At 41.7% G+C, this 16,063-nt stretch overlaps 2 protein-coding genes across 2 annotated transcripts; one reads left to right on the forward strand and one right to left on the reverse strand.

Annotated features, from left to right (window-relative positions):
- The first annotated feature begins 2,675 nt into the window (after window positions 1–2,675).
- On the forward strand, window positions 2,676–5,453 carry LOC120700965 (uncharacterized membrane protein At3g27390-like). Its single transcript, XM_039985148.1, has 7 exons — window positions 2,676–2,733; window positions 3,152–3,368; window positions 3,460–3,564; window positions 3,675–3,825; window positions 4,698–4,786; window positions 4,879–4,937; window positions 5,064–5,453. Exons 1-7 carry the CDS (start codon window positions 2,676–2,678, stop codon window positions 5,132–5,134), a joined length of 750 nt encoding a protein of 249 aa, XP_039841082.1. The 3' UTR covers window positions 5,135–5,453.
- An 8,198-nt stretch (window positions 5,454–13,651) lies between these two features.
- Window positions 13,652–14,477, reverse strand: LOC120699362 (probable signal peptidase complex subunit 1). Its single transcript, XM_039983341.1, has 2 exons — window positions 14,311–14,477; window positions 13,652–14,129 (listed from the first exon to the last, which is right to left on the reverse strand). The coding sequence occupies exon 2, from the start codon at window positions 14,124–14,126 to the stop codon at window positions 13,833–13,835; it is 294 nt and encodes a 97-aa protein (XP_039839275.1). The 5' UTR covers window positions 14,127–14,129; window positions 14,311–14,477; the 3' UTR covers window positions 13,652–13,832.
- Between the last annotated feature and the right edge of the window lie 1,586 nt (window positions 14,478–16,063).

Here is a 16,063-nt window from a genome sequence, read left to right on the forward strand (position 1 = left end):
AGCTAGTCCTCACATGCATCTTTTTCTTTTTCAAGTACTATGAGCTGTTTTTTTTTTCTGTTGCATGATGAATAAATTCAGCAGTTTAATACTGATTTGTCCATGTAAACTGGGCCAATAATTGCCTTTTTTATGCCGTGAGGACACATGGCGAGGTGATTGAAAAGTCTGATCGACTAATCCCTGGCCTCAGGGGGTGAGGCGCCTCTTGGGAGGTCACTTAGGGCTTGTTTGGGAGGGCTTCCGCCGGCTCCGGCTCCGGCACTGTATTGTCAGTGTAGCGCGGAGCCAGTGGAGCCACCCAAACCAGGCTCCATAGCTTTAATAAACAGTATCGCGTGTCAGTGAGACAAGAGGAGATGAGGGAGTGGAGCCGCTTCGATGAACAGTGCTACTATAGTATTTTGTGCCGTGGAGCTGGAGCCGCATGGAGCCCTCCCAAACGGGGGCCTTAAGGTGATCAGAGCTAGCTAGTGCAATGAACACAGCTCTCTCTCTTGGCCATTTGCTTCTCTTTCAACCCTTACCTTGTTTTTTTATCTATGGATTGTTGATGGATCCACATCAAGGTTGCAAACACAAAGGCGTAAAGGTTGGCCGTATCTACGCAGCGCTGAACTTTCCTTGGGTTTTGGATCAAGTTCAGTCGCCCAGAGTGGCACCTGAGGGCATTTTGGTCATTTCCCTCCATTCTTTGGCATCATCCTTGGCCATGCTGAAACCAAAACCAAAACAAAAGGACCTGTTGAGGCAGCTATGGAATTTTCGTGGAGAATAAGAAATGCAACTAAATTAAACTATACTATAAAAATTGAAACAATTAAATATAATTGTCACCAAAACTAATTTAGCCATACCTCTCATAAAACAGCTTCTGGCCCACCCGTCGGAGTCCGGGTGCTTGACAGCGCCTCGGCAGACCGAAATACCACATCGCGCCGCCCTAAACAAAACAATTTTGTCACCGCGCGTCCCCACTTACCCGCCCGCGCGTACCCACACGAAAATCACGGCTCCTCGATTTTCCTTTTCTCAGTTGACCCCCTCCCCGTCGCTCATTCCTCCAGTCCAGTCGGGGCTAGGGTTTGGCCGGCGGCGCCCCCTGGCGGCGGCGGCGGCTGCCCCCTCCGGCCTCCTCCTCCCAAGCGCACGCGTGTTCGGCGGCGGCCGGCTGTGCCCCTGGCCCAGGACTGGCGGCGCCTGTACCCCGGCATTCTGCGCCGGATCCAGGCTGTCCGCCGGCCAGCCCGCCTCTCCGCCGCCCGGATCTGCCGTCCCGGCCGCCTGAGACCGCGCTCTTGAAAGGCCACGTCGGCGCCTGCCCCTCGACACCGCTTCCCTGTTTGCCTCTGCAGTGCCGATTTGGAGGGTGAACTCCACCCCCCCTCCTCATGGTGCGATTGATGGAAGGGCAGGGCGCGAGCTTGAGGTACCCCAAGGCGACTCACTGTGGTCCTCCCGATGCCACCCTCGCCGCCGGGTCCTCCTCTTCTGAGACGGTGTCCTCCCGACGCCACCAGGTCTTAATATTCCTTTTTTTTTAAAGTGATGGACATGTTCTGTTTGAAGCCATAGTGTGTCTAGCTAGATATTAATCTTAAACTTGCAGCTATCAGACAAGAGCCATTTGAGAATTGTGAAACATATTTCTAGCTTTCTCTTATAATTTGCAAGGTTGACAGAAGCTATGAACAGCTTAATGTATGGATAAGATACAAGGAGAAATTATTTTTATTGAAATGTTTGTGTTTAAAGCTAACTGGAAGGCAAACATAGTACCGGCTACATATATCTAGCTTCTTTTTTAAATCTAGCATATATATAGCTTCTTTTAAATTCTCAATCAGCATGCTACACAGTACCGGCTCCTTTCTGCACTTGTCACAATCAACATGCTACATATTATGGTGCTGTAATCAATCAACAATGTATTTATTCAGATTTGTGTTCTCATGGTGCCATGATCTATTGCAAAATTCAGCTGTATGGATTGTTAGCTGAGTTCCCATGTTAATATTGATATACTTTACATGGGCCAAGCTTCAAGTACTTTGATCTCCATGCTATATACGTAGATGCAATATAACTTTCAAGATCTTTTTTGGGTTACTCTGTTCAGCTAAGCAAAGCAACAGATGCAATTATTGTTTTAAGAACTAATGCTATTTTTTTGGTAGAATATGTTCAATTCCTGGTTGATTTCATATAGGGATGTAAATGGTATGGATATTTTCCGATCATATTCGAATTTGATCCGGTCTGGAAGGGTTTTTATCCGTCTGTATCCGATTCCGGGTATTTTTTATCCAGGACTGACCGCATCAACACGGTCCTGAAACTAGCCGTGCTCATCGCGCTGCCGGTTCTGTTTGGCCTCTTGCTAGGGCTCGGCATGGCGCTCGGCTACGGCTTCTTCATGCGGTGGATCTCCACCTTTAAGGCGTTCCAGCAGGAGAGCGAGGTCAAGAGTTCTTGCACGGCATTGTGGTAAGGCACTGCTCTAGAGCATCGTCTCGTGGCTCCTGCACGACGCAAGCTGGGGCCGTTCAGGTGCTGCGGCTGTTATTCATGCATGCCTCATAACTGACAACGTGGAGATGGTTCTGGATGGAGCACAGGACGGGATGTAGGTCAAGATCAAGGGCCGCTGCATGTTGGTTGGGGACATCGCGGACATGTGCTTCCACTCCTACCCAGTCTGGCTCGAGGAGCTGCGCGAGAGCTCCCATGATTGTGAGGTCCATTCCGCCATTCGATAAGGTACCTGTCTGTCCTCCCACTCCTTGCCGTTTCCCACTGTTTGGTTGTTTAGGATTAGCTCCGTGTTGTGTGTAATCCTTTGTGATAAGGATGGGTTTGTCATGAAAAGGATGTGCTTAGCCTTCTTTTTGCTATAAAATACTCTGTCCTGGTAATGTGTCATCTCCCGTGTTAGACTGTCACTGAGGCATATTCTGCACAAATCCCACTATCATGGTTGTTGAGCAACACACATTCCTACATTTTCTTGAAATCAATATTGCAATTGGCAGATTCAAAAAATTAGGGAAAAGTGCGACTTCTGGGTACACAATGTAAATTCATTTTGAATATTGTTTTTGCCGTTTGCTGGATGTGATGTCATGTATCTTTGTTGCTCTCCTGTGGTTAGTCGTGGATTGCGCTGATCAAGAGCCCTGGTGCTGCAAAGGCTGGCAGAGGCTGCTGCACGACCTCATCGGCCGTGAAGGCCCGTCCCTTGAAATAGTTTGCGTGCCAATCGCTGGCCTGGCCATCCTTTTTTGGCCACTGGTGGTGGTTGGGAGCGTTTTGTTGGCTATCGTCTTGAGCATTTTCGTGGGCCTCTATGGCACAATCATTGTCTCCAGGTTACTAAACTGACAGTGATGAATTATTGCTAATCTGTGGGAAAGATTATGTGATGTCACTTACAATTTTTCTTGCCTTATTTTTTTGCAGGAGAAATCATTTCAAAGGGGAGTTTCATATGTTGTGGCCAATGTTGCAGAACTCAATGTACACCAATGATTGGCTTTACATCCGTGAAGGAATAATTCTCCCAAAGTACAGCATTTCTGTTGACCATTTTGATTTGAAATATCCTGATGTCCTTTGTCATGTGCTTCTTCCTCACTACTCGATTGTTTAACCTTCTATTTTTGAACAATTATTAGGCCTTTCTACAGAAAGGGGAAACCATCCAACTTCAGAGTTCTCAGTCAGAACAAATGCCTCTGTCAAAGTGAAGCACCAGCAATGTTGGTTCTGGATTTGGCTCCTGCAAGATCAGTAAGAGAGGCTATACAAGAAGTCAAAATGGTACATGTATGTTTCCTTCTTTCATGAATCATGAGTTTAATTCATGGCATTCCCAGCTTGTCTGCAAGCTGCACACATTTTCCCTGATATTGTTTTTGAATCTCTATTTTTCTCAGACCCTGATATGCTGGAGGTAGGGAATGGTGGCATGGCTTTTCCTGAGTATCGCTCACATTTTAGCATCTGGGCTCTCATGAAGTAAGTGTTTGTGAATTTTGGACCAATTTTGTCAGTCCTATTCGGTTACTACTTCATCAGCCATTAAGGGGGTACTTGGGTCGAGGGATAAACTGAACAATCTTGTAAAATAAAAAACTCTAATTTTTATTGCTCAAAATCTGTGTCTTTATATATCTGATGATTTATGACTGATGTCTTGTGTGACTGCTCTCCTGAAGCACTGTACATTTATTGTAAACTTGCTTATGACCCATGTTTTTATTGCTCAAACCACAACATTGATAATATATCTGGATTTTTTCTTCTGCTTGCAATATTAATGATTGAACAAATTATCACAAAAATAATAAATGCTATATAAGTCTTTAAGAAAATCTAGATCAGAGGGAGAAGAGCCTCTTTGGGACTAGAAAAGTCCTGGCATCCGGCCTGACATCTGTGAAATTTTTCCCGAACGACAGCACCTACTTAGGGCCAGCAGCATCTGGATGTATTTGATGGAGCTTGAGCCAGTGAATGACTTCTTTTGTGCAAGACCTGGGTTAGAATCCCGGGTGGTTGGTCCCACTACTTGGTGTCCAACCACTAAACTGTCCGTGCATTTGCTAATAAATGCTATATAAGTTTGTTGAGTAAATTCTCCACTTCCTGATATTTTCTTCCAATTTGGAAGTATGACTTGCAGTGTTACCCTTCAGGACCCTCTATTAATTGGCTGTGATGTCAGAAATGACTTCAGAAATGATGAAAATATTGAGCAACAAAGAAGTAATTCAAGTAAACCCAGGTATTATTATGATACTTTTCAGAAAGTAATTGATTACATTAATGTTCATTTAATTGTGTAAACTGTTGAGTTTTCATGTATTATTTCTGTAGGTCCTCTTGGAGTTCAAGGAAGAAAAATTTTATGACAGGGAAAATGCGGATGCTGCGAGGTGATTTGACTGTCAATTTCCAGTTTATACGAGGCTATGTTTCAGCTATAGGATCTGTCCTATGTTAGCACCATTTTGAATTTTAGTGCATCAGTATGTCAGACTAATATAACTCGTGGTTTGCAGGTGTGGGCTGGCTCCCTGTCTGGAAATTGGCTTGCTGTTACTTTGTGGAACCGTTGTTTGGACACTGCTAATATTTGCAATGAAATTGCCAGTGGTAGCCAGTAGGCCTTGATGAATCAGCTGCCTATTCTGTTAGAGATATGTGGAAGCTAAAGCAAATAGTTTCAATTGTTATCAGGTGCCTCTTTACTTTGAAGCACACCAGGTCAAAGGAAAATAGTTTTCATTGGAATTTATTTTTTCCCCATCATGAAACTCTATCAGAAAATGTTGTTGCAACGTTTGGCCCTAAAGTTTACATGCTTGACACAAAGATTTATGTTTTTTTCTCGTGCCATCAGTGTCGCTTCAATTTGATTAATGGCAATAAACTCCATGTGTTTCCCTGTATTCTGTTCCACTCATGCGGAAGTTAGACTCGTGCAGAAATGTTGCTATATTGTTTGCCTTTTTTCTGGGGGAGTTAATACAAGTGGACCCTGTAAAGTCCCCGCTCGAGTTAAGTTGATTATTGTGGAGCCTACAGCCGATGCCATGCTGACCATGGTAGGCACTTGTCATAACTGAGCATCAGAAGCAAGGTTTAATAAATAGAAAAATAACTCATCACATTAAGTATGCATTGATTTTTTTCGTAGCAACATACGGGCATTAAGGCCATAGTCTAAATTTTCTTGCTCACTTTTTTTTTAGAAGGTTCAAAAGGACTTGATAGTGAAATAATTGCTCAGACTATCCTGATACGATTTAAATGCATTGTGGTGTCCCGTACAATGGATGGTCATTTCCCTCTGGTTTACATCACCGGTCTAGGTCTAATATCCAAGATAGCAAACATATGCTACGCCATCAACAATTTTGGTTTCTATTGCAGATGTCAGAGTTGGCATATGAACAAATCCTATTTTGCGTGATGGCATCAAATGTCCGGTGCGAGTAAATGAGATGCTAGGAGAATCATCAAGGAATCAAAACTGAAGAAACTTCTTATAATAATCTAGATTAAATTAGATTTAGAATGAAGTGGATTGCTACATTTTTAGTAAAAAAATAATTTAGTTGTTTTAGTAATTTAGTTGTTTTAGTAGAATTTAATTGTTTTAGTAGTCGTTCGATTCAATATAATCCAACTTTGCTTTGTTATATTAATTATAAATCTCATGTTATTTTAAAATATAATTATTTTAAAATATGTGATATTTTTAAATATAAATATTCTTTAAACATGTGCCTGTGGCATGTGCATCTTCACTAGTTATATTAAAAAAAAACAGGACTCCAACCCGGATAAGCAGTTGCTACTCGTTCGGCGAACAACGAACTACTTTCTGTGTCGTTGTTGCGCAAGCAATTTTAATATGATTTGAGCTAACTGCCCAAGACAAGATGATGATTTTTGAGCCAGGGAAAATGGGATATGCTGATGCGTTTATGCAGAGATGCTTACAGTTCTATGCATGGGAAGATAAGAACGGGCAGCGCGGGGCAATGATTCATGGGTCCCTGTCGCTGAATTTCATATGCTTGGAAAGTTACTGATGACCCGTTCTTCAAATGTAAGCTGCATTCAGCTTGTGTTGTGATTCTTTTGGTGGTGCACGTTGCATGGTGATGGTGTGATGCACTCTTGGCCTCTGGAAGGGCCTTGTTTTTCATGGCATCCAATGGACACTGGCTGCCTGCGCTGCGCTGGCCAGAAAATATACATGTTCAGCTCCAACCTGTCTCCTGCTAGGTGTCAAGGTGCGCATGACAGTAGCTAGCGATGGTCAAACAGAGTTTGTCTGTCATGGTTATCAGTTGCCGTGTTAGATTATTGTACATTTTGTTGCTCGATCTATGTGTGGAATTAATAACACTGCTTACTGAGGTCATTGTGGTTGTGGGATGAGACCCCTTTTATATATACTTGAGATGTGAAAGGGTCCTTTTTCTTCCATAGCGTATTTTCTGTATTTTGAACACTTAAATTTATTGGAGTCTTAACATTCAAGCTATTATGTATTCTTCCAATAACTTCATCATTCTAATTAATTACATTTCAACAAATACACTTTGGCATTATAGATTATAGTTTCTGTTATTTCAATAAAGTGGCCAGTTTATATATGCAACCAAAAACATCATTGCTATACTGTTTCAATGAAAATTTCAACATTATAAAAGAAGTCTAATAGACTTTTGTAGTAAACATGGTAAAATCTTAAATTATTGTGGAACCAGAAGAGTTTGCAATGCAAAAGGACAATAGCTTCAAGGGCCAGATAGTACCTTTTCAACTTTTCATCAAATAAAAGTTAAATTGGGTACCATACGATTATCTTGATGCTTTTCAAAGCTAAATTGGACAAATTCAGATTGCCTCATGCTAGCGCCAGAGCGAAGAGGCAATAATTTGTTTATGAATGAGTATTGTCAACCTCATATTTGGGCAGAGGGACGAGGCAAATAATGCATTTAACAGCAAAGTCTGGTCAGCTTATATATGTCAAGAAAAACAGCACCAATAGCTATTATTTTTTAAAGATTTAAAATAACTATAATGTTTCAATGTAAGAAAAAAAATCTAATAGATATTTGTAGTAAACATGGAAAACTATTAGATTATTGGTCAACTACAACAGTTTGTAATGCGAAAGGACAACAGCTTAAAGGGCCAGACTATACTTTTCAACTTTTCATAAAAAAATATATATGTGTCATATTATTATCACGATGTTTTCTGAACTAATTAAATTATTGCACTGAGGTTGCCTCATGCTAGCGCCAGAGCGAAGAGGCAATAGTTCGTTTTATGAATGAGTTTTGAATCTTTGAACTATTCGGGTAAGCTTCTTATTGTAGCTTGAGTATTATTGTACTAATGAACAGAGACTTTTGTGTGATAAACTATATGTGAGGCATGATTACCCTGATGTTTTTGGAGACAATAACTATGTGAGTTTGACTCATGTTTGGCCCACAGGGAAGAGGCAATAAGTCATCTAACAATGAGTGTTATTCAATCTTTGAACTGTTCTGGAATGAGCTGCTAATTGTAGCCTTATTATTATTTTTATTTGCGACACTATGATTTGTATATCAGCTAAAAACCTTAGCAGCACTGTTAGCAAAAAAAAATATGTATGTCTTCAGGAATCAGCAAGAGCCAACATAAAACCCATTTATAGACACAATGCAATGGTTCTGAATATTTTTGTTTCTTCTATCTCATTCTCATTGAACTGAACTTGTTATGAATATTACTCTGTTTTTGATGCAGAAAAGAAACTAATTCATTCAACTTGAGCACTGTCCTTATAGACAATAAGAAAATCGTAAGACCTCAAAACTTCTTCGGTGAAATTGTCGTTGTCGACTTGTCGCCATTTCAATTTATTTTCGAATTTTGAAAGCTCTGTCACTCCGATTTATTTCGCAACATCCTTTATTCTCTTGAAACCTCTAGAAATGTTTGAATGCCATGTTGTGGTTTGTGGAGATAAGGGCAAGAAGACGAGCTTTTACCAACAACAAAAGCAGGTGGCATGGTTTGGGCGCTGGGGGTCCCCATCGCCACTAGCAAGAATCCATCACTCGGCAGCGTGTGTCCAAAACAGACGCTGTCGTCGTACCTTGTTCCCTTTTGCCCGTAGTAGGCCTTCAAGACTCCCAAGAAACCTTTGCCGTAAAAGGTTTACAAGGACTTATCAATCATCATTATCACGATCTAGGACTCTTCACTCCAAATGGGTATTCGTTCAACCTTTGTTTTTTTTTCCTCCATAATCCCTTCTGTTCTTTTGCTGTTGTCTTCGGATAAAATATATGTTTTTTCCTTGCACAATCATGTTGGTTGTTGGTAGATCCAGAAGGAACGAACTTAGTATATCATGGACGTAGGAACGGTACATGTGCAACTTTGGGAACTCCATGGACTTATGGAAATCATAGTAGACTTGCTCCTAGTGAGAAATTTTTTTCTTGCTACGGTACATGCACGGCCAGTTATAAAAACAGAGTGGGCAGCAATAATTATAATGTGGCATTATTAATATCGCAGCAGCACAAGGCAAGACTTCTTGATGGATCGCCGTATACTTCGTCCCCGTCTCCAACAATAATGTCTTTTATTTATGTGTTTCTCGGTCCATCTGACATAGACGGCCCGAGAAACCGACATTTTGAGGAGGAGATTAAATCGAACACCATGAAGCGTATACATGTCCACAAGTTCCATCTCCATATATATCATCATCTCAACTTAACCAATAATGCCCATGAACAATCTGTCCCAAGACCCAGATAAAAAGCCTCACGACTCACAAGAAAGCACAAATGAGAGCCACAAAAGGGCAGAGTGGTTGTACCAGAAACAAAGGCCGGCCGGTGAGAAACGCAGGCAGGATCATGAGGAATGAGTGTGTGCAAGGTAGCCTCTCTGACCAGACCAGATCTGGATCAGGTCCAGGTTGCTATCAGCATCTGATGCGACACACAAATTTTCCACCTAGAATAATGCGTGTGACTCGGAGAAATGACGAGGCGTGCAGCAGGGAGCAGGCAATGTGGCCGTGCCGGCGACAGGTGGCGTGGCCATCCGGTACACACAAGATTCAGACACAGAAAAGGAGGCAATAATGCAGCAGGGAGAGAGGCTCACGATCCCGGGCTTCCAAGTCACATGCTGCATCGCCTACTGATGAGATGAGAGAGACCGGCCGGCTGATTTGGCAGGCTAGCCAGACGGATGGATGGTTGGATGGATAAACGGCCTCTGGCAGCACCCAAGGGCCGGTTTTTGTATGGACCAGAAAGTGGCTCATAGGTTGTGGGACGATTTTGCCCTTGGGGTTTTTGGGATGATGGTATGGTGGTGCACCTCGCATTACAAGTGGTTTATAAATATGTGTGTAAAAATCTGGAACAACGATCATGCGGTGAGATCGATTGTATGGTTCTCAGAACGACGTTGTTTCGGTGTGCTTGTTTTGTAGCCAGAGAAGAGGAAATGTGGCTATGGGTTTGTAGCTGGGTTTTGGGATGTCGAGCGAGCCTAAATAAGAACTACATCTTATCATAGGTTGAGGCCTGATAGATGACTGCAGAGAAGAAGAAAGAAAAGAGAGCGCAACTAACATTGGTTGAAGGTTGCGCAAGCATGGCTCAGTAAAGAAATCAAAGGCAAATAATGGTAGTGCCAAAGAATTTTTAATTCCTTGACAACTGGAAGCTTATTGTTACATACACAAAGACTAACAAAATTGATAAACTAAACTCACAGGTTATCTACGGGAGCAAAAACTAGCTAAGAATGCACAAAAGCTTTGATGGCATAAATGTCAATTGCTCCAGGACCGTGCTTGGCTCCTTGGGCTCACATGAGCCACCAACCAGCCAATCATGGGACGGCAAAACTCGAGAATGGATTCTCATTGGCAAATTCGGTTCTCCACGTACCACAAATGGACGGCGATAGATGTCGAATCTACTACCAGGAACATGGGGCCATGCGGTGCAGCAGCTGCTAACCCCTTGCTGGCGACACCTTGACTACACCCGCATCTTGGATGTGGCCCAATAGTGACCAATGAATCGGAGGAGAAACACGTCACAAATTAAATAGAACAGTCAACGTGGCATTATTTGGATCAAGGGGAAATTATAATTTTTTGAAACACAAAGGGTAATAATTGGAGAACCGATGATGGGATCGCTTGGTTGATCATCTTATTATGACCTGGATTTGGATCCTCAGGTCAGAATGCTCAATTGTATTGCCAACCAGATTAGATCGCCGATGGCTGATGTTGTGCTTCTTTTCTTTTTCTTTTTTTATTGGTTTTGAGACAGCCGGTGCAATTCTGGAACTGCAAAATTTTCTGTGCCGTTTATTTGCATTAAAAAAATTGTGATGAGATGATGCTGAAAATGCAGGTGTCGTTTTTATTTCTCAATGATATCGCTGACCTTTGAGTTGTGATGTTGCTTGAGACCGTAATGTTGGGGGCAACTTGCATGCTGATTTGATGTAAAGTGTAAACAAAAAGATACGCAGGACGCCATATCTGGGCTGCCTCTCAGCAAATGTGAGATGGAAGGACTCATGGACAGATAAAGAACGCGATCACGAGTTTGTGATTTGGTCAAACTAAGCGTTTGCGAACCATGCCTCAAGAAAAGGATGAACAATAATTTCCTTAATTCAAGATAAAATTAGGAACCGGTGGCTGGATGGATTGGAGGGTGATCATCTTGTAACCTGGACACAAAAATATATGCATCGTCTTCGGATCGGATCAGATCATGCGGTTTAATTTGGATGCAAAACATAACCTTCTGATGAGTACGGTGAAAGCAGGGAGCTGTCATTCGATCTTGTTTGATCTTTGTCAACCTGGACTTCGATTGCGCTGCGGTGCCATGCCGCCGTGGAAAGTTGAAGGGCGTGTGGAAGAAGATGAGACGAGGTCGGCATATCGGATTGCTTGATTGCATGGATCATAGCCGCCTTTTTTTTTCCATTGTTTTGAGCAGTGGACCAGAGCTCAAACAGCCGATGAGTGAACAGATGGAAACCCGGTAGAGCAAAGCGTCCAGCCGCAGCAGCCAGCAGTTTCAGAAGGCACAAGTGTAATCAGGGATGTGCTCTCCGACATTTTTGCATTGCAGTGGTGTTGCAGATGCTGAATTGCTGACGGCGCGGCGACAGCGTGTTCCCACAATTCATGTGTCATCGGCCTGTGCTCTACACTGCAACACAGCAGCCTGTCAAAGTCAAACAATTGGATGCCTGTAACTTGTTATCAGGCCAAAACCACGGCCCATGGATCCAGGCTTCACACTTTCTCAAGCATGACTAGAGAGCAAGCCGCTAGCAGGCGTCAAACCAAGCAAACCAGATCCATCAGGCCTTGTTCATTCAGTTGATCAGGGTAGGGAAGGAGATTGGTGATGCAATATTGCAAGGAGAAGATGGCGACAGAAAGAGGGAATGATGCAGATTAGAAAAAAAAAACTGAGCACTATCTCATCAACCATACCATTAAAAAAAATGGTAGCGCAAACTTCAGCAACAATGTACAATCAAAGCTCAGATAAGAGTCGATAACAGTTGCTGCTGTCAGATTCATTGGTTACTTCCCAATCTGTACCTTCAAACACATAGCAATCAAAAGGAAACTCGGCAAAGAGAATACCACTTGGCAACAATATGATTGCGGTTCAGTACATGGCAATACATCAGAAACAAGGGATGTTGGCATGTCACACAGTCGCTGAGATGAAACTTTGCGGCATTTTCTTGCTGCCAACACCAACACCTTAAAGTGTAAAAAAAAGTCAACTTAACAGCACTTGTTCCCTCCTCGATAGAGTTCTAAAAGCAATTGCAACATTTTGTATGCATAGAAGGAACACAGCAACATGAGATATTTTTTTTAACTCTGTACGATTGTGTAAAGTCAGAAACGCACTGCAGATGAATGCCAAGGTTGTATGTCAAATATAATGGAGCCAAAACTACTAAAGTACAACAATGTGTCAGGATAGTTGATATGAAACTACAAGATTCCCCACACAGCCGCATTACAGAGTATAAGGTAAAAAAATCGGACCCTGTTCTGTTTTCAAAGCAACCTATCCCAAGGGCAACTGGTAAAGCTAGACCGCAGAAATAGACAGAATAACCAATAGTATCTTTCAATTTTTTCTAAGCAATAAAAAACCATCCAATGGAGAACTGGATACAACGTTTTAGTGAAGATACAAAGCACACTGAATTTTCAAAGCACACTGAATTTTCAAAGCAATTAATCTTTTTTTAAGTTTTAGTGAAGATACAAAATACAACTGGGATAACTGCTTCATTGTGTGCCTTTGCGTAGTTCTTTTAATCCAAAGGTAAACAATTGACTTGTACAGATTACTACATGTTTTTTTTTGTCATCCAAGATTCATAGCCTATATATATATCATACAGCAGACAAATGAGTGGAAACAATCACTATCAGGTTACATCAACTTCCAACCACGCAAGAAACCAATATAAGTTGTTACGGCAAAGAACATCCATCTACAGATACTCAGACCTGATCATTCATACCAGGACACATGCATAACTTTTAGGATACATGTCGCTACATGCAAACTGCAGGTTTAGATTTTGATTATATCACTAAGAGAATGACAAAAAAACATACAGTGCTAAACTCTAACATAGACCAATTTCTGAATAATTTGGAGAGAAGATTCGATTACAGTTAGCGTTATAATTTAACTATAACTTTAATATAATGAGCAGCACTAAAAAAATAAAATATGAGTCAATTGATCATTCAAAGAGGATAAAAATTGGAAGACAGGTATAAACAACAGTAAAAAAAAGGATGAGATAAGATCTCAGAAGAAGTAAGAAGAAAACAGAAACAACAGAATAATGGGCTGAACTCAAATAGAACTACACAATCTCTGCAAATATTAGTTATTAGCCAACTATAAATAACCACCAAAGCGTTGCGAAAGAAAAATTGTGTGCTGACAGGTGAAATTAAGGGGAGATGTTTTAGCTAATGCGATAGCCTGATAGCGCGCGACCATCACTAAGCATGTTGCCACTTTTTTGAATCATTGCAGCAGATAGCATGCAAAATTGCAAGGTAACTTTCAGCTGATCTGTTAACTTAGCACCGCAATTGTCTAATATTTCAATGTCATATATAGCTCTGAAAACAGTACCAAAACAAGTCGAGTCATATGGGCCGACAACACATATTGCCTCTGAAAGACCAACTACTTGTTCTTCCCGGACTTCTTCTTACCCCCTGCCCCCGCGCCGGTGGCGCTGACCTGCGGGCGCGGGTGGCGCTCGGCCTCGGCGGCGTCGAGCCACTTGAGCGGGTTGCGGTTGAAGAAGGGCCAGTTGGGGACGGTGACGAGCGCCGTGAGCACGACGCCAGCGGCGTAGACGAGCAGCATGAGCTGGAAGTCCCCGCGCACGTAGCCCGCCAGGAACGCCGCCACGGCCGACGCCACAAGCAGCACCTGCATCAGCATCTCCGCGAGCTTCTGCCCCTGCCAATCCATCCTCTGCCACGAACCAAGAACCAAGATCCGGGTGAGCGAGATGTGGTGTTCCAAGAAGAGGAGGGGGGAAAAAGAATGGATCTCGGATGGATCCTCGCAAGAACGACCCCCGATCTAAATGCTCCCGGCGCGGAAAAGAGATATTCTTGCGGAGCTGAGACGGATCGAGGTAGGGATTCCTTACCGAGGGAAGGGCGATGGTGCAGTGATGGCTTGAGGCCGGCGGACTGAGAAGAAGGGGAGAGGCGTCGACTGGGTTTGGTGGCCTCGCCGTGCCGGCCCGGCGTCGGGACGAGGGGAAAAGGAGAAGAGGACGAATTAGACAAATGCGCAGGGGGCGTGTCTCATATTTTCGTCAAGGTCCTGAAGGCAAACACTCGAGGGTCCTTTCATCAATTTTTTTTGCCAATCTTCTCTATATACGATTCTAGCACTAAAAGAGGGTCAGACAGCATAGCCACGTCACTGCACTATTTCAGGCCGTCGGATCAGCCAGACAGACGGCTCAGATCTTATTTTTCTTAGTTATTTTTCAAAAAAACCTTTGATCTTTAGAGAAATCAACCCGCGGTCTAGCTTGCTCTCTCAAAGCATTTTGCGAACCAATCCTCAGCTTTTTCCGAAATCAACCTGTTCCAACCATTACTTCTACACGAGCAACATTATACATATAATTTGAACACTGAAATGCGTTGCTCAACATATAATTTGATCAAAAATTCAAAAACTACAATTTTATCATAGAGTAAACTTTAAAATTCAAATCGCTTTCGTGCACAAACACTTACATACAACCCGTTGTACTACAATTTGGACACCAAAATGTTTCCAAATCAAAAAAATATGAGCACAAAAGTTGTCTAGAATTTTAAAATCTACAACTTTACTATATAGCAAAGTTTTATAAATTCAAATTGTTTTCATAATTCGTTCAACATGGCATCTTATTTTACTAAAAATATAATATCGTACCACCATTCTTTTACATATTCTTATGATACTTCTACAATAAAATATTATATTTTAATATAACACCACTTCCTTAAAAAACACATATATTAATTGCAACATGATTTCGCAAATACATTAAGTTTTCAACTAATTGTGCTCCACTCTTCCTAATTATTTTACCTTTTTTTTCACCACAATAAATACATAACATAATAGAATACCCAAAATATAAATCAAGAGCAACAACGGGCTATAGACCATGATACTTATATAAAAATAATAAAGCGATAAAAACTACTACATGTATCAACTAAAGTTCACATCAACTACAATACTACGACGGGCCCTACGCAGCACAGTCGCAGGCTTTTCTAGTTTTGCAATACCATCCACACATCAAAATGTCGATGGCCAGCGTGGCCATGTCACCAGTCCTTTCTAGCCGTCAGATTGGTCTGGGTGGGATTTTGCGAGTTCCGATCATTTTGCAAAAAAAAAACTCCTCAAACCTTAGATAAATTAACTCGCAGTCGGACTTTTCCTCTCAAGCTTTTTTTAAAAAAACTCTCTATTTAGCAAAATCAACACGCAGTCCAGCCTCCCTTTCACGTATTTTTGCGAAAAAATTCACAACTTTTATCAAAATGAACCCGCAGTCCAACCTTTCTGGTTTAGAACACTTTGCAAATAAAACCTTTAATATTTTTTTACAAAATCAACCCATCCTGCTGATCCTCTCTCAGGAATTATTTCAAAAAAATCCTTAGATTTTTATTAAATCAAATCCAACCTGTTCCATTCATTAGTTCTTCACGAGCAATACTATACGTACAATCCGAACACCAAAATACATCAAAATTAAAAGTTGTTCAATATGAATTTTGATAAAAAATTTGGAAACTACAATTTTATTGTAGTCCAAATTTTAAATTTTAAAACTCTTTCACAATTAGTTTGTTCAAATGCTTACGTGTGATCTATTCTAC

This window comes from Panicum virgatum, chromosome 3K (assembly GCF_016808335.1).
Source record: "Panicum virgatum strain AP13 chromosome 3K, P.virgatum_v5, whole genome shotgun sequence".
NCBI classification, from domain to species: domain Eukaryota; kingdom Viridiplantae; phylum Streptophyta; class Magnoliopsida; order Poales; family Poaceae; genus Panicum; species Panicum virgatum.